This window comes from Danio rerio, chromosome 3, assembly GCF_052040795.2.
Source record: "Danio rerio strain M-AB ecotype USA chromosome 3, GRCz13ab, whole genome shotgun sequence".
Taxonomy (NCBI): domain Eukaryota; kingdom Metazoa; phylum Chordata; class Actinopteri; order Cypriniformes; family Danionidae; genus Danio; species Danio rerio.
In genome coordinates, this window is record NC_141023.1 from 66,747,501 (window position 1) to 66,772,642 (window position 25,142).

The window sequence follows — 25,142 nt, forward strand, 5'->3', positions numbered from 1 at the left end:
ATGCTAGTTACATGCTAATTCATGCTAGAATCACGCTAACAACATGCTAATTCATGCTAGAATCGTGCTAGTAACATGCTAATTCATGCTAGAATCATGCTAACATCATGCTAATTCATGCTAGAATCATGCTAGTAACATGCTAATTCATGTTAGAATCATGCTAGTTCATGCTAGAATCATGCTAGTAGCATGCTAATTCATGCTAGAATCATGCTAATTCATGTTAGAATCATGTTAGAATCATGCTAGTAACATGCTAATTAATGCTAGAATCATGCTAACAACATGCTACTTTGTGCTAGAATCATGCTAGTAACATGCTAATTCATGCTAGAATTATGCTAGTAACATGCTAATTCATGCTAGAGTCATGCTAGTAACATGCTAATGCATCCTAGAATCATGCTAATAACATGCTAATTCATGCTAGAATCATGCTAATTCATGCTAGAATCATGCTAATAACAGGCTCATACATGCTAGAATCATATTAGTAACATGCTAATTCATGCTAGAATCAAGCTAACAACATGCTAATTCATGCTAGAATCATGCTAAACTTTAAACTACTTTAAACTTAAAACTGCTTTAAGACTTTAAACTACTTTAAACTGCTTTAAAACTTTAAACTGCTTTAAAACTTTAAGCTACTTTTAACTTAAAATTGCTTTTTAAAACTTAAAGATTAAAGCTTTCTCAAGCCAGCCTAAAGTTTGTCTCGACGAACTTTAATAATCTAGTTAGGCTGGCTTGAGAAACAAGCCAGACTACTGAAATCCTATTTAAACTTATTATTTTTTTTATATATTATTCTTCTTCTTCTGAGACTAAAATTCAAAATCTATCTCCTCCTAGAGCTTTCGAGCTATGACCCCCAAACTCACACCAGACCTCCAAACTATTCTGACTCGGTATGCCATATCTTTTCCGACTGATCCGACTTTCGATTTTCCGAAAAACGTCCCGGGACCGTCGGAAAAATCCCATAGACTTAACATTGGACCAAACTTTGTGACCTCATAACTCAGCATCAGACTGTCACACAGACTTCTAACTGGGCTCATTTAACTCAGACTACCTAACTGCCAATAACTGATGAGGTTTTAACTTTCTGGCCACGCCCTAGCAACCACTTTTGGACCCTAGAAACTGTCCCATAGACTTCCATTCAAAGGACTCTCATTGACTTAACATGGGATCAAACTTTGTGAGCTTATAACTCTGCATCAGACTGTCATACAGACTAATGGCTGAGCTCATTTAACTCAGACTACCAAACTGCCAATCACTGATGAGCTTTTAACTTTCTAGCCACACCCTAACTACCAGAAACTGCACCCTAGCAACTGTCCTATAGACTTTTATTGCAAAAGACTGTCATTGACTTAACAATAGATCTAACTTTGTGACCTCAAAACTATCTATCTATCTATCCTTTTTCAAACTGCTTTTATCTATCTATCTATCTATCTATCTATCTATCTATCTATCTATCTATCTATCTATCTATCTATCTATCTATCTATCTATCTATCTATCTATCTATCTATCAACTGTTTTTATCTATCTATCTATCTATCTATCTATCTATCTATCTATCTATCTATCTATCTATCTATCTATCTATCTATCTATCTATCTATCTATCTATCTATCAACTGTTTTTATCTATCTATCTATCTATCTATCTATCTATCTATCTATCTATCTATCTATCTATCTATCTATCTATCTATCTATCTATCTATCTATCTATCTATCTATCTATCTATCTATCTATCTATCAACTGTTTTTATCTATCTATCTATCTATCTATCTATCTATCTATCTATCTATCTATCTATCTATCTATCTATCTATCTATCTATCTATCTATCTATAAACTGTTTTTATCTATCTATCTATCTATCTATCTATCTATCTATCTATCTATCTATCTATCTATCTATCTATCTATCTATCTATCTATCTATCTATCTATCTATCTATCTATCTATCTATCAACTGTTTTTATCTATCTATCTATCTATCTATCTATCTATCTATCTATCTATCTATCTATCTATCTATCTATCTATCTATCTATCTATCTATCTATCTATCTATCTATCTATAAACTGCTTTATCTATCTATCTATCTATCTATCTATCTATCTATCTATCTATCTATCTATCTATCTATCTATCTATCTATCTATCTATCTATCTATCTATCTATCTATCTATCTATCTATCTATATCTATCTATCTTCGTTTCATACTTTTTAAAACTGTTTAAATTAAACAAACTATTTCCAACAGACTTTCTCAAGCCTTGTGAGACTTCTAATTGGGCTCATTTAACTCAGACTATCAAACTGCCAATGACTGATCACCTTTAAACTTTCTAGCCACGCCCTAGCAACCACTTTTGGACCCTAGTAACTGTCCCATAGACTTCCATTCAATAGACTCTCATTGACTTAACATGGGATCAAACTTTGTGAGCTCATAACTCTGAATCAGACTATCCTACAGACTAATGGCTGAGCTCATTTAACTCCGAATACCAAACTGCCAATAACTGATGAGCTTTTAACTTTCTAGCCACACCCCAAACTACCACATACTGCACCCTAGCAACTGTCCCATAGACTTCCATTACAAAGACTCTCATTGACTTTACATGGGATCAAACTTTGTGAGCTAATAACTCTGAAACAGACTATCCTACAGACTAATGGCTGAGCTCATTTAACTCTGACTACCAATCTGCCAATAACTGATGAGCTTTTAACTTTGTAGCCACACCCCTAACTACCACATACTGCACCCTAGCAACTGTCCCGTAGACTTCCATTACAAAAGACTCTCATTGACTTAACATGGGATCAAACTTTGTGAGCTCATAACTCTGCATCAGACTGTCCTACAGACTTATGGCTGAGCTCATTTAACTCCGACTACCAATCTGCCAATAACTAATGAGCTTTTAACTTTCTAGCCACACCCCTAACTACCACATACTGCACCCTAGCAACTGTCCCGTAGACTTCTATTACAAAAGACTCTCATTGACTTTACATGGGATCAAACTTTGTGAGCTCATAACTCAGCATCAGACTGTCATAGAGACTAATGGCTGAGCTCATTTAACTCAGTCTAGCCAGCAGCCAATCACTGATGGCCTTTTAACTTTCTAGCCACACCCCTAACTACCACATACTGCACCCTAGCAACTGTCCTATAGACAGTAATTAGCTGTGCTATCAAATGCTTATAATTCTAACATGCTAATGACATGCCAATCATGCTAGCAACATGCTACTCATATGCTAATCATGCTAATGACATGCTAACTCATACTGGAAACATGCTAATGACATGCTAATTTGTACTAGAATCATGCTAGTAACATGCTAATTCATACTAGACTGATGTTAATAACTGGCCTACATGCATATCTTTGCTTAGCATTGTCCTATTGACTTGGGGGATGGCTCATCTGACTCAGACAACCAATGAGCATCTCAATATGATAATGAAGCTCACAAGCCACGCCCCCAAATTGATTCCATAGACTTCCATTAAAATAGGCCAAGATGCATATCTTTGCATAGCAGTGTCATAGAGACATGGGGGTTGGTTCATTTGACTTAGACAGCCAACCACATTCAAGTGCACTCTGTAACCTCGCCCATAGCAACAAAACAAAGTACCCTAGCAACCATTCATCAACAGCTATATCTCAGCATCTGAACATCGTAGAGACTTGGAGATTGGCTCGTTTGACTCATGCTAGGAAACGGAACTTCCTATATGCTACACATGCTAGCAGTGATTAGCTACATGCTAATATTGACTAGCCAAGTACTGTAACTTGCTAGACATGCTTACTTAGTTTAAATGTTTTATCAAGCATGTATGTGAGGCTTGCCTAGTAACCACCCAGGGTACCCTAGCAACTGCCTAGCAACCACCAAAATTACCCTAGCAACCGCCTAGCAACGGCCTAGTAATGCCTTAGTAAGGGCCTAGCGACCACTCAGGACACCCTAGCAACCGCCTAGCAACGCCTTAGCAACCAATTAGAATACCCTAGCAACCACCTAGCAACACCTTAGCAACCACATAGCAACCACTTGAGACACCTTAGCAACCGCCTAGCAACACCTTAGCAACCACCTAGCAACCACTCAGAACACCCTAGCAACTGCCTAGCAACGCCTTAGCAACCACCTAGCAACCACTCAGGACACCCTAGCAACCACCTAGCGATGCCTTAGCAACCACCTAGCAACCACTCAGGACACCCTAGCAACCCCCTAGCAACGCCTTAGCAACCACTCAGAATACCCTAGCAACTACCTAGCAACCACTTAGGACACCTTAGCAACCACCTAGCAACCACTCAGAACACCCTAGCAACCGCCTAGCAACACCTTAGCAACCACTTAGCAACCACTCAGGACACCCTAACAACTGCCTAGCAACGACTTAGTAACCACTCAGAATACCCTAGCAACCACCTAAGCATGCTATGTGACATGCTAATACATACTAGAATCATGCTAGTAACATGCTAATTCATACTACAATCATGCTCATAACATGCTAATTTATAATAGAATCTTGCTAATAACATGCTAATTCATGCTAGAATCATGCTAGTAACATGCTTATTCATGCTAGAATCATGATAGTAACATGCTAATTTATACTAGAATCATGCTAGTAACATGCTAATTCATACTAGAATCATGCTAGTAACATGCTAATTCATACTAGAATCATGCTAGTAAAATGCTAATGCATGCTCGAATCATGCTAATAACATGCTGATTCACGCTAGAATCATGCTAGTAACATGTTAATTCATACTATAACCATGCTAATAACATGCTAATTCATGCTAGAATCATGCTAATAACATGCTAATTCACACTAGAATCATGCTAATTCAAACTAGAATCATGCTAGTAACAGGCTAATTCATACTAGAATCATGCTAGTAACATGCTAATGCATGCTAGAATCATTCCAGTAACATGCTAATTCATGCTAGAATCATACTAGTAACATGCTAATTCATGCTAGAATCATGCTAGTAGCATGCTAACTCATACTAGAATCATGCTAGTGACATGCTAATTTATTCTAGAATCATGCTAGCAACATGCTTATTCATGCTAGAATCATGCTAATAACATGCTAATTCATACTAGAATCATGCTAATAACATGCTAATTTGTACTACACTCATGCTAATAACATGCTAATCCACGCTAGAACCATGCTAATTCATGCTAGAATCATGCTAATAACATGCTACTTATACTTTTTCAAACTGTTTTTAAACTAAATAAACTATTACCAACAGGCTTTGTCAAGCCAGCCTCAAAGTTTGTCTCGACGAACTTTACTGTCTAGTTATTATTATTCTTCTTCTGACTCTAAAAATCAAAATCTATCTCCTCCTTGAACTTTCGAACTATTACCACCAAACTCACACCAGACCTCCAAACTATTCTGACTCGGTATGCTATATCTCCTCAGACTGATTGGACTTTCGGTTTTCCGAAAAACGTCCCGGGACTATCGGAAAAATCCCATAGACTTAACATTGGACCAAACTTTGTGACCTCGTAACTCTGCGTCAGACTGTCGCACAGAACTCTAACTGGGCTCATTTAACTCAGACTATCAAACTGCCAATGACTGATCACCTTTAAACTTTCTAGCCACGCCCTAGCAACCACTTTTGGACCCTAGAAACTGTCCCATAGACTTCCATTCAAAAGACTCTCATTGACTTAACATGGGATCAAACTTTGTGAGCTCATAACTCTGGATCAGACTGTCCTACAGACTAATGGCTGAGCTCATTTAACTACGACTACCAAACTGCCAATAACTGATGAGCTTTTAACTTTCTAGCCACACCCCTAACTACCACATACTGTACCCTAGTAACTGTCCCATAGACTTCTATTCAAAAGACTCTCATTGACTTAACATGGGATCAAACTTTATGAGCTCATAACTCTGCATCAGACTGTCCTACAGACTAATGGCTGAGCTCATTTAACTCAGACTACCAAACTGCCAATAACTGATGAGCTTTTAACTTTCTAGACACACCCCTAACTACCATATACTGCACCCTAGCAACTGTCCCGTAGACTTCCATTCAAAAGACTCTCATTGACTTAACATGGGATCAAGCTTTATGAGCTTATAACTCTGCATCAGACTGTCATAGAGACTAATGGCTGAGGTCATTTAACTCAGACTACCAAACTGCCAATAACTGATGAGCTTTTAACTTTCTAGTCACACCCCTAACTACCACATACTGCACCCTAGCAACTGTCCCGTAGACTTCCATTACAAAAGACTCATTGACTTTACATGGGATCAAACTTTGTGAGCTCATAACTCTGCATTAGACTTTCATAGAGACTAATGGCTGAGCTCATTTAACTCAGTCTAGCCAGCAGCCAATCACTGATGGCTTTTTAACTTTCTAGCCACACCCCTAACTACCACATACTGCACCCTAGCAACTGTCCTATAGACTGTAATTAGCTGTGCTATTAAATGCTTATAATTCTAACATGCTAATGACATGCCAATCATGCTAGCAACATGCTACTCATATGCTAATCATGCTAATGGCATGCTAACTCATACTGGAAACATGCTAATGACATGCTAATTTGTACTAGAATCATGCTAGTAACATGCTAATTCATACTACACTCACGTTAATAACTGGCCTACATGCATATCTTTGCTTAGCAGTGTCCTATTGACTTGGGGGATGGCTCATCTGACTCAGACAACCAATGAGCATCTCAATATGATAATGAAGCTCACAAGCCACGCCCCCAAATTGATTCCATAGACTTCCATTAAAATAGGCCAAGATGCATATCTTTGCATAGCAGTGTCATAGAGACATGGGGGTTGGTTCATTTGACTTAGACAGCCAACCACATTCAAGTTCACTCTGTAACCTCGCCCATAGCAACAAAACAGAGTACCCTAACAACCATTCATCAACAGCTATATCCCAGCATCAGAACATCATAGAGACTTGGAGATTGGCTCGTTTGACTCATGCTAGCAAACGGAACTTCCTATATGCTACACATGCTAGCAGTGATTAGCTACATGCTAATATTGACTAGCCAAGTACTGTAACTTGCTAGAAATGCTTACTAAGTATAAATGTTTTATCAAGCATGTATGTGAGGCTTGCCTAGTAACCAGCCAGGGTACCCTAGCAACTGCCTAGCAACCACCCAAATTACCCTAGCAACCACCTAGCAACGGCCTAGTAATGTCTTAGTAAGGGCCTAGCGACCACTCAGGACACCCTAGCAACCGCCTAGCAACGCCTTAGCAACCACTCAGAATACCCTAGCAACCACATAGCAACACCTTAGCAACCACCTAGCAACCACTTGGGACACCTTAGCAACCGCCTAGCAACACCTTAGCAACCACCTAGCAACCAGTCAGAACACCCTAGCAACCGCCTAGCAGTGCCTTAGCAACCACCAAGCAACCACTCAGGACACCCTAGCAACCACCTAGCAACACCTTAGCAACCACTCAGGACACCCTAGCAACCGCCTAGCAACGCCTTAGCAACCACTCATAATACCCTAGCAACCACCTAGCAACCGCCTAGCAACCACTAAGGACTCCTTAGCAACCACCTAGCAACACCTTAGCAACCACCTAGCAACCACTCAGAACACCCTAGCAACCACCTAGCAACACCTTAGCAACAACCTAGCAACCACTTAGAACACCCTAGCAACCGCCTAGCAACACCTTAGCAACCACTCAGAACACCCTAGCAACCACCTAGCAACATCTTAGCAACCACCTAGCAACCACTCAGGACACCCTAGCAACTGCCTAGCAACGACTTAGCAACCACTCAGAATACCCTAGCAACCACCTAAGCATGCTATGTGACATGCTAATTCATACTAGAAACATGCTAGTAACATGCTAATTCATACTACAATCATGCTAATAAAATGCTAATTCATACTAGAATCATGCTAATAACATGCTAATTCATACTAGAATCATGCTAGTAACATGCTAATGCATGCTAGAATCATGCTAATAACATGCTAATTCACGCTAGAATCATGCTAGTAACATGCTAATTCATACTATAATCATGCTAATAACATGCTAATTCATGCTAGAATCATGCGAGTAACATGCTAATTCATGCTAGAATCACTCTAGTAACATGCTATTTCATACTAGAATCATTCTAATTCATGCTAGAATCATGCTAATTACCTGCTAATTCATACAAGAATCATGATAGTAACAGGCTAATTCATACTAGAATCATGCTAGTAACATGCTAATGCATGCTAGAATCATGCTAGTAACATGCTAATTCATGCTAGAATCATGCTAGTAACATGCTAATTCATACTAGAATCATGCTAATTCATGCTAGAAGCATGCTAATAACATGCTAATTTATACTAGAATCGTGCTAATAAAATGCTAATTTGTACTACACTCATGCTAATAACATGCTAATCCATGCTAGAATCATGCTAATTCATGCTAGATTCATGCTAATAACATGCTACTTATACTTTTTCAAACTGTTTTTAAACTAAATAAACTATTACCAACAGGCTTTGTCAAGCCAGCCTCAAAGTTTGTCTCGACGAACTTTACTGTCTAGTTCTATATTATTCTTCTTCTGAGACTAAAAATTAAACTCTATCTCGTCCTAGGCCTTTCAAGCTATGACCATCAAACTCGGGTCAGACCTCCGAACTATTCTGACTCGAGTTGCTATATCCTTTCCGACTGATCCGACTTTCGGTTTTCCGAAAAACGTCCCGGGACCGTCGGAAAAATCCCATAGACGTAACATTGGATCAAACTTTGTGACCTCATAACTCCGCATCAGAATGTCACACAGACTTCTAACTGGGCTCATTTAACTCAGACTATCAAACTGCCAATGACTGACCACCTTTAAACTTTCTGGCCACGCCCTAGCAACCACTTTTGGACCCTAGAAACCGTCCCATAGACTTCCATTGCAAAATACTCTCATTGACTTTGCATGGGATCAAACTTTGTGAGCTCATAACTCTGCATCAGACTGTCCTACAGACTAATGATTGAGCTCATTTAACTCAGTCTAGCCAGCAGCCAATCACTGATGTCCTTTTAACTTTCTAGCCACACCCTAACAACCAGATACTGCACCCTAGCAACTGTCCCATAGACTGCCATTAAAGAGGTTCAGACTGATATTGTCATGCTGCAGTGTGATAGAGACATGGGGGTTGTTTTTAACTGTTCATACTGGCAAGAAGCTTTGATACATCATCAGTCTAAGCTGTCAATCAACTCCATAGCAACAAAACAGACTAACCTAGCAACGATATAACAGCAGCTATATCTCAGCATCAGAACATCGTAGAGAGGCGGGGGTTGGCTTGTTTGACTCATGCTCGCACACCATCTATCTATCTATCTATCTATCTATCTATCTATCTATCTATCTATCTATCTATCTATCTATCTATCTATCTACTGTTTTAATCTATCTATCTATCTATCTATCTATCTATCTATCTATCTATCTATCTATCTATCTATCTATCTATCTATCTATCTATCTATCTATCTATCTATAAACTGCTTCTATCTATCTATCTATCTATCTATCTATCTATCTATCTATCTATCTATCTATCTATCTATCTATCTATCCATCATGCTAACAACATGCTAATTCATGCTAGAATCATGCTAGTTACATGCTAATTCATGCTAGAATCATGCTAGTCACATGCTAATTCATGCTAGAATCATGCTAGTCACATGCTAATTCGTGCTAGAAACATGCTAATTCATGCTAGAATCATGCTAGTTACATGCTAAATCATGTTAGAATCATGCTAACAACATGCTAATTCGTGCTAGAATCATGCTAGTAGCATGCTAATTCATGTTACAATCATGCTAACAACATGCTAATTCATGCTAGAATTATGCTAGGAACATACTAATTCATGCTAGAATCATGCTAACAACATGCTAATTTAAGCTAGAATCATGCTAGTCACATGCTAATTCATGCTAGAATCATGCTAGTCAAATGCTAATCCATTCTAGAATCATGCTAACAACATGCTAATTCATGCTAGAATCATGCTAGTAACATGCTAATTCATGCTAGAATCATGCTAGTAACATACTAATTCATGCTAGAATCATGCTAACAACATGCTAATTCATGCTAGAATCATGCTAGTAACATGCTAATTCTTGCTAGAATCATGCTAACTACATGCTAATTCATGCTAGAATCGTGCTAATTCATGCTAAAATCATGCTAGTAACATGCTAATTCTTGATAAAATCAAGCTAGGTACATGCTAATTCATGCTAGAATCATGCTAGTAACATGCTAATTCATGCTAGAATCGTGCTAGTAACATGCTAATTCATACTAGAATCATGCTAGTAACATGCTAATTCATGCTAGAATCATTCTAGTAACATGCTAATTCATGCTAGAATCATGCTAGTAACATGCTAATTCATGCTAGAATCGTGCTAATAACATGCTAAATCATGCTAGAATCATGCTAATAACATGCTAAATCATGCTAGAATCATGCTAACAACATGCTAATTCATGCTAGAATCATGCTAACAACATGCTAATTCATGCTAGAATCATGCTAACATTATGCTAATTCATGCTAGAATCATGCTAACAACATCTATCTATCTATCTATCTATCTATCTATCTATCTATCTATCTATCTATCTATCTATCTATCCATCTATCCATCTATCTATTCATACTTTTTAAAACTGTTTAAATAAACTATTACCGTCAGGCTTTCACAAGCCAGCCTCAAAGTTTGTTCTCAAACTTTAAGAATCTAGTTAGCTTTAATCCACAGCCTGGTCAAGCAGTTATTGGTGAATGTTGTCCAATCGCTTTTTATTTATTCGTTTATTCATTTTTGAGTGAACTATCCCTTGAAACGTGTAGACCCAACTCAACATTCCTCTTACTGTAAAACCTCTTTTATTGGACTTTCCCTCATTTAATGAAGTCATTTATTACGAGGTTAACTCACTTAAAGAGATATGAAGAGTTTTACCAGGTTTATAACGTGTCATGTATTAACTTTACAAATCTGATCTGAATTATTAGGTTTATTAGTCAGTTGTCTTATGTTTATTGGATTGTTTTTGCCATGTTTATCACCTTCTTTGCTGACATGGCATTGAGTAGAAATACACGACGTGATGCTCTGGCTTGCTCTAAGCTGGTGCATTGACACTTTAACCTTTGTTTCTTTCACTTTAATTGCACATTATGCAACCTTGTTATTGATTTACTCTGTAACTCGAGAAATATGTAATGCGATTCACTCTTGCCCTGGACTGCCACCATTTTTTGTTAATTATTAAACCTCTGACCTCCTTTCTGTTGGAAAGTTTAAGGTTTATTTATGAACTTGTGAACAGACTCTAAAGAAACTTGAAAATGAGGCGACTTCATTGAACTGTCAAGTGCAAATAAATTGTCATACTAGTTAAAATGATATCTGACATTGTGATAACACTTATGTTATCAAGTTGTCGGCTAGATAGTATGATGCTTTGGGGCTGCACGATACTGGAAAAATATGCGGTGTTGCTTTTATTAATGATATTTTATTTTTTGGCTTAGTTCCTTTATTAATCAGGGGTCACCACAGCGGAATGAACCACCAACTATTCCAGCACAGTGAATGCCCTTCCGGCTGCCACCCATCTCTGACAAACACCCATACACACTAATTCACACACATGCACTGCGGCCGGTTTGTTCACCAATTCCCCTATAGCGCATGTGTTTGGACTGTGGGGGAAACCGGATAAAAACCCACGCCAACACGGGGAGAACATGCAAACTCCACACAGAAATGCCAACTGAGCCAGCTGAGGCTCGAACCAGCCACCTTCTTGCTGTGAGGTGATTGAACATGCATATATTCGACCCACAGACAGTATAATGCATGTAATGTCATGGTTTGGCAGGGTGGATGTTTTTCTACGAAATCTCCTGGCGCTTTACAGTAATAGTACGCCTATGTTGGAGTAATTTGCCTAGCAACAGGTCCCTCGTATACATCCCTGAGCTCTCGTTGTAAACGCAGGTTGGGTTATAATGTCATTTGACTCTGAGTTCAGGTGCACATTACAGGCAAAGGATGTGGTTGGATGGAAACTCTCAATCCAAATGATCACACGTAAGGAGTTTTCTGCCGCACTGCAAAAATAGAGCCTCTGTTCATTGTGTTCAGTGCTCATCTATTTTTGTCGGAGAAGTTATCTATTTGGAACGAATTTCATTTGGTATAATTTGATATAATTTGTGCCCAAAAAAAAACATAAATAAATACATTGTGACCCTTTTAGAGTTTAACATTCTGATGGCCAGTGGCAGAAAAGGCACGCTCAGAATTGCATAATGTTTTGAGCTTGTCACGTGGTGTTGTCGGGGGAAGACAAGGAGAAGTCCTGGGCTGTTTCTCAATATGCGTTCTTGTCTGTACTTGCGTTCTTGTGTCCTCGTGAAACGTCATCAACCGTCGCCAAAGTACTGTTCCAATTCAAAGTTCACAAAGTACAGATGAAATTCCCGGATGTGTACTTGCTCTGCCCCCTTGGCCAAGGATGCATCGAGAGATGACTTGTGCGAACTTGCGAAGCTCATAAATCCCAGAATGCATTGCAGCGTATTCAGCAAGCGATAATGGCGGAGGACGAAACCCGCACGGTTTCAAAAATACTCCTTTACTGTGTCACAAAATAAAGTTTTAAGAGTTTTTCAGGCGAGAATGTAGCTGTTTAAACTCGAATCGGCAGTTTATTCACAAAGATAGTGCCTCTTTAACAATGTGCTTCAGCTTATGTCAGCGGGAGCTCCGTTATCAGCTCCCCTGCCAGAGCAGCTTTACTTTGGCCAGTTCATCTCGGACGAAAACACGATATTTAATACATCTTGTGAATATCTAACGGACAGTTTTTGGTCTTATAAATCTATTGTTTGTTCTCAGGTGTATTATTTTGGCAGTGTTATTTTGTTACCTTTTATAATTTTCTTTAATTATGTTACCGTGTTGTACACTGCTTGTCTTTGTTTACCGAATTGCTTGATGTAATCTTTATTTCTTATCGTGCATGTCTTTATTTTATATTGTGTGTATAATTATTAGGGATGTAACGGTATCGGAATTTCACGGTACGGTAATACCTCGGTATGAATGTCACGGTACGGTATTTATTGAATCATTTACAGGAAAAAACAAAACTTATGAAAATACTCCAAAAAAGTGCCAAAAGTGTCAATGACATACAAATTAGCCATCTATCTGTAAGCTTTGAAACAGGAACTTCAATTTTAATAACAAAAAAAATATTAAACCATGTAAAAAAATAAAGTTTCAATTTAGTATTGTTGAAAACTCATCACATTCAACATTTAATCACTCACTCACTTAGATAGAGATGGGTTTAAAGGAAAATTATCATATAACTATAATCTGGTAAAAGCTGGTATCTCTGGGCATTTACAATGTCCCCTGCAACAGAAAAACCCTCTCATTTGGGACTGAGGTTTCTGGGACAGAGAGATATGACTTGGCCCAGGTTGACAGCAGTGGGGAACGTTGTGCATTGTCTTTCCCCCACTTAAGAGGACAAACCATGAGTGAGATAGAGATCTCATGTCAATCTGAACAGTGTGGTGTGTTTCTGCAGTCCCCATGACTGATTATTAGTCCAATTCCCCAACTTGCAGGCACGTGCTCACACAGGACTCAACCTGTGCAGTGCACATGCCCTTTTTAGTCTTGGATAGAAAGTTCCCTTCCAAAATGATCAAAAGTGCCCCCGCGACGCAACATACCCTCCGTCCCCGCTTTACAGTACGCGCGCGACAACACAGCTGATAAGAACTCGCGCGACAACACAGCTGATAAGAACTCGCGCGACAACACAGCTGATAAGAACTCGCGCGACAACACAGCTGATAAGAACTCGCGCGACAACACAGCTGATAAGAACTCGCGCGACAACACCGCTATTCAGTACGCGCGCGACAACACCGCTATTCAGTACGCGCGCGACAACACCGCTATTCAGTACGCGCGCGACAACACCGCTATTCAGTACGCGCGCGACAACACCGCTATTCAGTACGCGCGCGACAACACCGCTATTCAGTACGCGCGCGACAACACCGCTATTCAGTACGCGCGCGCGACAACACAGCTGATAAGAACTCGCGCGACAACACAGCTGATAAGAACTCGCGCGACAACACAGCTGATAAGAACTCGCGCGACAACACAGCTGATAAGAACTCGCGCGACAACACAGCTGATAAGAACTCGCGCGACAACACCACTATTCAGTACGTGCGCGACAACACCACTATTCAGTACGCGCGCGACAACACCACTATTCAGTACGCGCGCGACAACACAGCTGATAAGAACTCGCGCGACAACACCACTATTCAGTACGCGCGCGGCGACAACACCCAGCTCTTTTTGATCCCCGCTTCTAGCAGCACACTCCATTTCCGCATTACTGGATCTGTAGCGACAACAGACCGCAAGGGATGATGGCCAAGCCTGGGCTGATGGGAATTGTAGTTTCCGGTACCTCCCGTTCGCTTAATTCGCCTGAGCAAATTTTCTCAGAAGACCTATAGTTTTACCGAGTCATGCGACTACGGTAATATCGAAAAAAATTAATATTGCGGTATGACGGTATTTACAATACCGTTACATCCCTAATAATTACCATTGTAGTTTAATAAATCTGATAATCAAACACACGTGTCAGTGTATAATAACTCATTTTAATTCACATTTATATGAATATATGTGCACATTTTCTTAAATCAAAAATATAGATTTATAATATTAATATAATATTAATTAAATCATTTTATTGTTCATGTACAGTGAAACTGATGAATCCATGGTGAGGTAAGTGACGTTATAAAGTACACTGCTGTTCCATTTGAAGAAGTACCCGACTTGTGTCCTCGCGTCCTCGGTAGTGCGTCCTCGGGAGTGGAAGTCTGAACTTCCAAGGACGCAAGTCCGAACTTTGCGTACTTGGTATTGAGAAACTTGGTATTTGTTCACAGGGCTTCAGGTGATCGTGATGAAATGGGTTTTTAGGTGTTTAGTTCAGTGTTTCCCAACCCTGTTCCTGAAGGCACACCAGCAATACACATTCTCAATCTCTCCCTAATCTAGGGGTCACCAATCTCGGTCCTGGAGGGCCGGTGTCCCTGCAGGGTTTAGCTCCAACTTGCCTCAACACACCTGCCTGGGTGTTTCAAGTATACCAAGTAAGAGCTTGATGAGCTTGTTCAGGTGTGTTTGATTAGGGCTGGAGCTAAAATCTGCTGGACACCGGCCCTCCAGGAACAAGTTTGGTGACCCCTGCCCTAATCAAACACACCTGAAACAGCTGATCAGCACATCAGAGGAGACTCCGAAACCTGGCAGAAATTGATGAGGGAGACAACCAAAATATGTACTGTTGGTGTGCCTCCAGGAACAGGGTTGGGAGACACTGACTTAGGTCTTCTACTGGGTAAACAGTAATACTAATCAACAACAACAGCAGACTGTCTCCTGCAAAGCAGCTTTTATAAGCAAGTGTTCAGAATAACTCTTTGCTCGCTCTCATGTTTCATGCGGCTCTGAGGGTGTCCTGCTGGATTACTGATGCCACATTTATTACTATTATCGGCCATCATTCCTGCCACCGATGAAAGATCCATCTTAGCATATTATTCATACATGCGCATCCTTGTCTGATAATTGTGCAAGACAAACTACTGGGTTAGCAACATGCCAAACACACACACACACACACACACACACACACACGTGTGACTGCGGCAGTGCACTCTGTGTTCCTGACCTCTCCTGCCACCAATTATTCCGTCTTACTGTTCAGGACCCCCGGGGCTTGTGTTGTTTTGAAGAGAGCAGTGTTAATGGTGTTGAAACACATCCAGCCTTTCAGCACTTGATATCTGAACTGCTGTCGGACCTGTCCAGACCACAGGTTCTTGTAAATGGTTTGTTTGTTGGCCGCTGAGAGATCTGAGAGTCCCTCAAAGACAGATATGAATGGAGAACGAGTGATTTGTTGGGCTACTTTTTACTTATACTTTGATTAATGTTTACAACAGATACTTTTACTCCACTTGCACTACATTTTTAAGCAGGTAATGGTAATTTTACTTGAGTATGATTTTATAAAGCTCATTCCACCACTGCCTGCAAGTTACGAAAGGCCCCCTACCGATCGCACTGGAAAGTGTTTTTTGGTCAAAAGCATCTAAAAGTTTTTGCTTTGACCAAGAATTTTTAATTCTGCTGCGTCCCAATTTTTTTTATGAAGACAGTTCCACCTTAAAAGGTTTTATATTGTACATTTACAACTATTTTTCAAATGATTTTTTTCTGCGTGTGCTATCAAACTTTAAAACAGCGCACTCCTATCAGTCTTCATACTCGCATCCAGGGCTTTACATTAACACCCGCCAAATGTGGGTAGATTTCAGCTTTGGCGGGTTAGACAGACACCTCCACTAGCCACTTTGGCTGGTTGAAAATAATTTTTAAATTGTAGTTGTCCTAAAAGCAGGGTTCGACAATATAAGGATGACCCAATTATGCGTGCAAATGTGATCTTGGAATCGAGAAGTAAAATAATTGTGTTCACGCGAGCAGAAGAAAGCAGAATGAGAAGGAATGATCGTCACTCGCGCTAACAGCTGATGTAATGCACGCGACTTCTTGAAACGCGTGAAATCCCGAATCGTGAAGCAACCGTGTCTGGAGCAGGTTCTGGAAACAACTGTCATCGGTTCTCTTTCAAAGAAACTAGACAAAAAGTGTTGAACATGCATCCACAGTCCTGCTGCTTTAAAGAGCTCAAAATGTGTCTTTTTGTAAGCAGCACCGGTTGCTTTCACTTTGAACAGATTATTAAATTGCCTAAAGTTAACCGTGTGCATGTGATCATCCTTTTATTATCACACACGGTACGTGTCACCTGCTGCCATTTGCATACGGTTTTCTTTGCTTTCATTTTTGTTATAATGGTTTAATTGTCTTTTTTTACAATATTGCTTTAATGGGAGATGAACTCTCCATTCATGTGCAGTTAACTGGTGATGCGAGAGATCTTAGCCAGGACAGATTACCGTGCTTATTTTTGATACATGACAATAGTTATTTTTTAAAAATCAATTGCTTTTCTTTCTTTTTTAAGAAATGTTTTGTTAAATAAAAAGTATAGTATACAGCTATATTTTGCTTTTTTTGACACATTAAAAATTTGTGGCTTAAAAATAATTATTGTTGTGGTTATAGAGATAAATTTGGTAAATTGTTGTTTTTGAGCTTTAAAAAAAAAGTCACGTGAAATAAAAACTAATTGCAGTATAACACTATAAAACCATGACTCCTTTGCTCATGCTTTGAGCAAACTCATACTCGAAAAACAAAAAGTGAAATGAATGAGGACGCATGTGGACATAACACGAAATTTAAATCAAGTAATTTTAGCCTGTCGACATCAAATTTATGCATATAAAATATATTTTCCCAACAACAAACTTGTGGCTAGTCAAAATGCAGAGTGGCTAGTAACATTGGAAAACTACTAGCCACAGTGGCCGGTCATTAAAAAAGTTAATGTAAAGCCCTGCTCGCATCCGATAGCTCAGAGTTTGTCACGGGGGCATGACTGAAATGTTCCTGAATGAAAGTGAAACCGAAGAACTGCAGTTAAAAAAACAGAAACAACTGAAATTAATTGAAACATTGGATAAACATTGGTAAACAAAGCAGCGACGGAATGCTAGCCCAGAAAGTCATGCGGTGTGAAAACATCTGTGATGCAACAACTTTAAAAACCCTGCAGTCTGAATTTGGCATACAATACGATGTAGTTTCAGGCCTTGTTTACACTAGTGCATTTTATTTTTAAAACGTCGTTTTAGATCAAAAACTATACCTGTCGACACTAGCGTTTCTGAACATATCTCCGTCCACACTACGCCACCAAAAATGTACATCACGTGACCATTCGCGCACTCTGGGGGCGACTCTGCATGCGTCTTGCTCGGCATTTGCTTATTGTTAGTCATCAAACGCCGGTTGAACAATGAACGCGATGGCAAAGAAAGCAAGAGAGGTATTTTTGTGGACAGACGACGAAGTAGAGTTGTTACTAAACATAACAAATAAATAACTGCACAATGGCGCCTAAAACAGACAATAGTGCAAACAACGCTCCCATTTCTGTGTCCATGTTGTTGTTTCCAGTGTAGGCTGGTCTGCTGTCTTCTGGTAGTGTTAAAGCCGTGTGCTATAGTCATGTGATAGGAGCTTGACGAATAAGGATACGCAATCACACAAAAGCCCCAATCAGGTAGCGAATCTCAGCAGCCCCGCCTCCGTTTTCAGATGTCTCCGTTTTCCCTCATCCACACTGAGACAGTGCAGCAGCGCTTCAGAATAAAGCCAGCGTTTTCGAAAAGCTCCATTTTCTGCGCTCGAGAACTCCGGCGTAGTGTGGCTGGATGGCGTAACCGTAGCAAAATGTATGCGTTTTAAAAGGAAAACGCATTAGTGTAAACAGGGCCTTAGTCAGTATCGATCTGCCCTATATGCGCTCTATGCAAGGTGTGTAGGACCCCGCAAGTTACGAAAGGCCCCCTACTGATCACACCAGAAAGTGTTTTTTGGTCAAGAGCATCTAAAAGTTTTGGTTTTGGCCGGGAATTTTTAATTATGCTGCGTCCCTATTTTTTACGAAGACTGTTCCACCTTAACCCCCAAGGGTCAAAGACCACGTATACGCTTTTTAACAAGTTTTCACCTCTTAAAGCTGAAATGAACTTAAATTACACTTTCAGTTTTGATCATACAGATAAGATCAATACATCAATCGAATTTGTTAGGTGTCTAGTTTTTATTGTGTACACTAACAACAACAACAAACGAGTGTGCTTTTGCAAAATAAGGATAATAAACAGTGTAGGCATTCTGTCTATTCTCTCTCTATTAACCCCTGAAGGTTAAAAGGTTTTATATTGTACATTTACAACTTTTTTTCAAATGATTTTTTCTGCGCGTGCTATCAAACTCTTTTAAAACAGCGCACTCCTATCAGTCTTCATACTGGCATCCGATAGCTTAGAGTTTGTCACGGGGGCATGACTGAAATGTTCCTGAATGAAAGTGAAACCGAAGAACTGCAGTTAAAGTTAAAAAACGAAAACGGAAACACCCGAAATTAATTGAAACATCGGATAAACATTGGTAAACAAAGCAGCGACTGAACGCTAGCCCAGAAAGTCATGCAGTGTGAAAAGCCTACTGATCACACTAGAAAGTGGCTTTTGGCCGAGAGCATCTAGAATTTTTGGTTTTGGCCAAGAATTTTTTAACTTTGGTGTGTCCCAATGTTTTTATGAAGATTTTTCTACCTTAAAAATATTTTATATTGTACATTTACAACTTTTCAAAGTGATTTTTATTTTCTATAATGACCCATTCCTTCAGTTTGAAGCTATTTATTTGGTGTATATTTGTGTGTGTAGTGTCAAAATTAATTACTCTCATTATAATCATTCGGTGCTGTCCTGCTGTGCCGTTCCTCCAGAAAGCAGATCCATGTCCTGAAGCACAGCTCAGCAATGAATGAATGAACGTGTGTGCATGTCAAATAATGCTGCGCAGCACAGGAGGGATTCCCTCTGAGAGATCATCTCTCAGTCAGCATCTGAGCTCTAATCGTGTGTGTGTGTGTGTGTGTGTGTGTGTGTGTTCAGCAGAGGCTGCCGGATATGTGGATGTGTCTCTGAGCATCCCGCTGCTGCTGTCTCTGGCCGTGACGCTGGCCCTCGTGGTCCTGCTGCTCAACTGTGCTTCCTGCTGCAAAGAGCAAGAGATCAACTTTAAGGTGAGTCAATGGCTGCGTTTACATGGACAACAATACTCTTATTTCAGTACCATTAAGACAACACTGGTTAAGAGTCGACCGTGTAAACAGAATTTTGATGACCTTAATCCAGCTAAAGTCATATATGTAGTAAAAACAAATCATATTAAGATTAGTATTATTAAGTATTAGTATTCCTGTTTTAGTGGCATTATTGTAGTGCAGTAGAGACATTTAAACACCCTAATGCAAACTATTACCATCATGGAGGACTTTTAACTGCGTATTACAACAGGAGAATCCTTGCACACACAGCTGTTTTTGTAAACTCTTACTCGAGTAAGAGTAAAAAAGTTTGTGTGTGTATGTGTATATACATATATATACAGTAATGGAGGAACGCCACCTAGTGTAGAGAAGTACGAGTACTGATTTTTCTCTAATAATTTACTTGAGTGAAAGAACACATTTTTAATTGTACTGAAAAAGTACATGTTACCCATTAATTTTACTCAAGTAAATGTAACGAAGTAATTGGTTACTACCCAGCTCTGCATCCGATAGCTCAGAGTTTGTCACGGGGGCATGACTCAAATACTCCTGAAGGAAAGTCGAAAAACGAAACCGTCGAAATGACATGAAACAATGGATAGTGTGGTGACGTGAATTGAACATGTTAAAGATGAAAGGAGCTTTCTGAAAGCAGCTCATATGAACATCTTAAGGCTGATATATACTTCTGCGTCAAACGCTGGCGTATGCTACGGCGCTGAAGCATAGCCCTTTGCCGTGGCCGTCGGCGTCGCTGACGTGCACCTCTCAAAAAAATGTAACTACACGTCGCAACTACGCGTAGCGCAAGCTCTGTGATTGGTCGGCTTGGTAGCGCTGACGAGTCTGGGCGGGACCGAGAGCCGCGTGAATGGTGCGAGCCTGAAGGAGCGATTGTTTACAAGTGTGGAGTCCCGTGAAGGAGCTCCGGATGGAAAGTTTTGTTTTGTGTTTACCTCTTGTTAAAGTTGTTGCACGTCCGCCGGTTCCTGCCTCACAATGAGCGAGTTTGAGCCACTTGAACATCCCGGAAGTGTTCAGGAAAAGCAAAACAGAAGCGAAGAAACTCGACACAGAGGAACATTTACACCTCACTGCCCACTAGCGTTTCAGAAGTGTTAATGCAGACCAACAGAGACAGCGCGCAGAAGTATAAATGCACAGCGTTGCATGCGCCGTGAGTTACACCGGTCACATGACGCAGAAGTATAAACCAGGCTTTAGTCATGTTAGTGCCCTATTTAGATTAGGGCAGATCATTTAAATAATAATGTCTTGTGTGTGTGATCTGTCAGGAGTTTGAAGACCACTTTGAAGATGAGGTTGATTTCACGCCGCCGGCGGAGGACACCCCGTCTATGCAGTCGCCCGCTGAGGTTTACACACTCGCTGTTCCCCCTGTGCACCTGCCCGGACCCCCACACCTCCAGCTGCCCCGCATTACAGGTCAGCAACACATGCACACTGTGAAGGACTGGGGTTTAGGCATGGGATGATAACCTGTTTCAAGGTTTGGCAAGGTTTTAAAACCGCTAAGTTGTACTGTTATACCGGTTCTGTAAATATACACTCACCGGCCGCTTTATTAGGTACACCTGTCCAACCGATCGCTAATGCAAATTTCCAATCAGCCCATCACATGGCAGCCGCTCAGTGCATTTAGGCATGTAGACATGGTCAAGACGATCTGCTGCAGTTCAAACTGAGCATCAGAATGGGGAAGAAAGGGGATTTAAGTGACTTTGGACGTGACTTCAGAGATGCCTTTTCAAGATGTAAAGTGTTTCTGAAACTAATGAAGACAGCAGAAGTCAATGATTTGCTTTAGTTATTCAGCCTGACATGTTTACTGCTCCAATATACTTTAAATGTGTCTTAAAACCAAATATATTGTGTTCAATGAGGGATAAAGGCCCAATCTCAATTCTACCCCTTAGCCCAGGGGTGTCAAACTCAATTCCTGGAGGGCCGAAGCCCTGCACTGCTCCAACACACTTACCTGTAGGTTTCAAACAAGCCTGAAGGACTCAATTAGTTTGATCAGGTGTTTTTAATTGGGGTTGGAACTAAACTGTGCAGAGCTGCGGCCCTTTTGGAACTGAGTTTGACACCTGTGCCTTAGCCCTTCCCCTTACCCTTACCCCTCGTTTTGTGTGTGCCCGTGAAGGGGTAGTGGTGTCCCAATTCTCTTTAGCTTGAAGGCGTAGGGCTAAGGGCAAGGCGTATACACCCCTTCAAATGAAGATTTTTCCAACACCACACTCGAAACCAAGGGGTAGGAAAAATTTCCCAGAATACACTAGCTCCAGCTGCGCCCGGAAATAAGGAGATCCACTAATTAGTATTTTTTTTTGTCATTATTACCAATTTTTACAACAAACAAACACATGTTTTAATACATTCATAACCGCGTTCGTGTTTTACCGTCATGCTTTTAAAAAAAAAAACGCTAAAATAAAAACTTTCGCGATCTATAATCCCCGATCATAACTTCTGTACTGCAGTCCCACAACATTCTGACACTCGATGACACTGAAATACCCTGTCAGAAAAGTCTAGTGGCTGGGAATGGGCTTTTTACAGTGTCTGCTATAATGTTAATTAGAGCTGCACAATTAATCGATAAAAGATTGCGATCTCGATTCCACCCCCTAGACCAGGGGTCTCAAACTCAATTTACCTGGGGGCCGCAGGAGGCAAAGTCTGGGTGAGGCTGGGCCGCATAAGGGATTCCACAAAAAAAAGTCCTCAAATGTCATTATTAACAGTTTTAATTATTTCTTCTGAACATGAAGTGTCCTGAACATTAATAGAACATTGAGTGAAGATTATGAACAGTTCTTCTGAACATGGCATCTTTTGCCTACTTCTTGCTGCCAGAGACTTGACAGCGCTTCTTCTCACAAATCTGAACCACATTTGGCTTTAGAGCGGAAGCAGTTGAGACCCTCAGTATGGCTTGAAGATGATCATCATTAAGTCTAGACCTGTACGTTGACTTATTGAAGTCCTAGGAAAAAAAGTGGGGGAACTCACTCAAAACTTCCATTCCCTCACCTAAAAAAAGGCGTATATATGTATAAATAAAACACCCCCACCCCACTCCAGTCACATCAGTCTGTACCAGTCTGTATCTACCTATAATATCAACACAATCTCACGGCAATTCGTAACTTTTTCATTTAGCGGCTAATTCGTATGAATTCGTACGATCTAATTCGTACAGTTTAGTACGATTTGCTTATCCCCCAATGACGGTTGGGGTTAGGAGTGGGGTCAGGTGCCACGCCTCCTTTTAAAAATCGTACCATTTCGTACGACTGAACTCGGTACGAATTCGTAAATTAAACTGGCAAAACGTAAAATACTTACGTTTTCTCGTGAGTTCAGGCTGATAATATATATAAGATGCAGGGCAGGCACGTGCACACATAGGGCTCAAGTGCCCTTCCAAAATGATCAAAAGTGCCCCCGCGACGCGACACACCTTCGGTCCCGCCCTTCAGTGGGCGCGATAACACCGCTCTTGAGTACGCGCGCGACATCACAGCTGAACAGAACGCGCGCGACAACGTGCATTGAGTGACAAGCGCGCTGTGTACGGATATAATCAGCGGAGCAGGGAGCGCTCTCTCTCCCCGCTCCGCTGATTCTGTCAGAGTACAGCGGTCGGTGCGGGCCACAAAATATTGCACTGAGGGCTGCAAATGGCCTGCGGGCCGCGAGTTTGAGACCCCTGCCCTAGACGATCTTAATCCAGCATTTCTACGATTCTGCCAATCATACTTTCAAGTTCAGGAGAGAAGAAAACGCGGCTGCACGAGTCTTTTCAGTGTTTCACACACATTGCTCAGTGACACTGACACCTCCAAATGATGTTGAATGAGTCTCATACTGTATTTATAAGGTATAATTCACCTAAAAATGTCATTTTTGTCTTCATATAATGATGTTTTCGCGATCAGGAAATCACACGTGACGTGAGCTGCTGACCGCAAGCTGTTGTCACAGAAAGAGCGCGCGCGTGTCTACTTTAGTGAACAGAACCTGCATATGTTGCGAGTAACAGCTAATACAGTTCTTAATAATATTCAGTTTGTGGCACAGAGTGATCGTTTAGGAGCCACGTGAAGTATGAACATCACTTAGCAGTGAAAATGAAACCGAAAGTGTGCACGTCATTTAAATGATCATATCGCATTTTAGAGTTATGATTACGACAAGCATTTGATGTTTTTCTTTCATAGCGAACACGCAGTTGTGCATGAAAATAAATGTTTACAATGTCAGTATAACTACTCTAGCCTATATATTGTTGAATATAATCTGATAATGGCAAATGTCTGATTTTACCAGTGAATTAAATTGTCTAATATGACAGATTGCAAGCATATATCTCAAACATAATAATTCAACATCAGAATTATTATAAGTAGAAAAGAATCGTTTATAGAAACCAGTAGACCTACATGTTATATTATTATCGATGTTGTGCCATATGTTTGTTTTTACCATACCTTTAATCTACATATACAGAATCGTGATCTTTATTTTAAGCAAAAAAAATCGCGATTCTCATTTTAGCCAGAATCGTGCAGCTCTAATGTTAATGTTGGTGTGTTTACATCAATGAATATGGCCACTTTGTAAATGCACAGTACTGTTACGATCTTATTGCCACATCAGATCATTATGATAGCATAATACAAGGCTTCAGTGATCTCCTGAAGATAAATACCAAAAAATAACACAACTGGAATCTCTACAGTAGCAGCTGTTGTTTTTTAGCCAGACTTTTAAGAAGAGCATGTTTTAGAGCAGTGACCAGAATACCACCAGAATCTTATACCGGCCCATGCTTACTGGGGATGCTACATTTTAACTAATGTTCCATAAGAAGTCTTCTCAACAGTGCGTTTTTATATTCGAAAATATTGCAAAAATAGACATTGAAGAACATTGGTGCACTTTTTATTCTTAGTCCTCCCATTAACCTACAGATCAACAATGCACCAGTAAAACGGAACAATAGCT

The 25,142-nt window shown here is 40.2% G+C and overlaps 1 protein-coding gene and 1 long non-coding RNA gene across 8 annotated transcripts in view; one reads left to right on the top strand and one right to left on the bottom strand.

Moving 5' to 3' along the window:
* Nucleotides 1–25,142, bottom strand: part of LOC147846139 (uncharacterized) — a 281,389-nt gene that overhangs the window by 243,388 nt on the left and 12,859 nt on the right. The window lies entirely within an intron of this gene.
* The window catches only part of lmtk2 (lemur tail kinase 2), a 79,900-nt gene that overhangs the window by 15,211 nt on the left and 39,547 nt on the right, over nucleotides 1–25,142 (top strand). For 4 of the 7 annotated variants that reach the window (XR_015479936.1, XR_015479932.1, XR_015479933.1 and 1 more), the window contains 2 exon segments: nucleotides 19,948–20,078; nucleotides 21,404–21,554. Coding sequence is in view for 2 of the 7 variants with exons in the window: in NM_001326472.2 (NP_001313401.2) it covers nucleotides 19,948–20,078; nucleotides 21,404–21,554 (282 nt within the window). In the remaining 5 variants the exon portion in view is untranslated. 7 annotated transcript variants of the gene reach the window in all.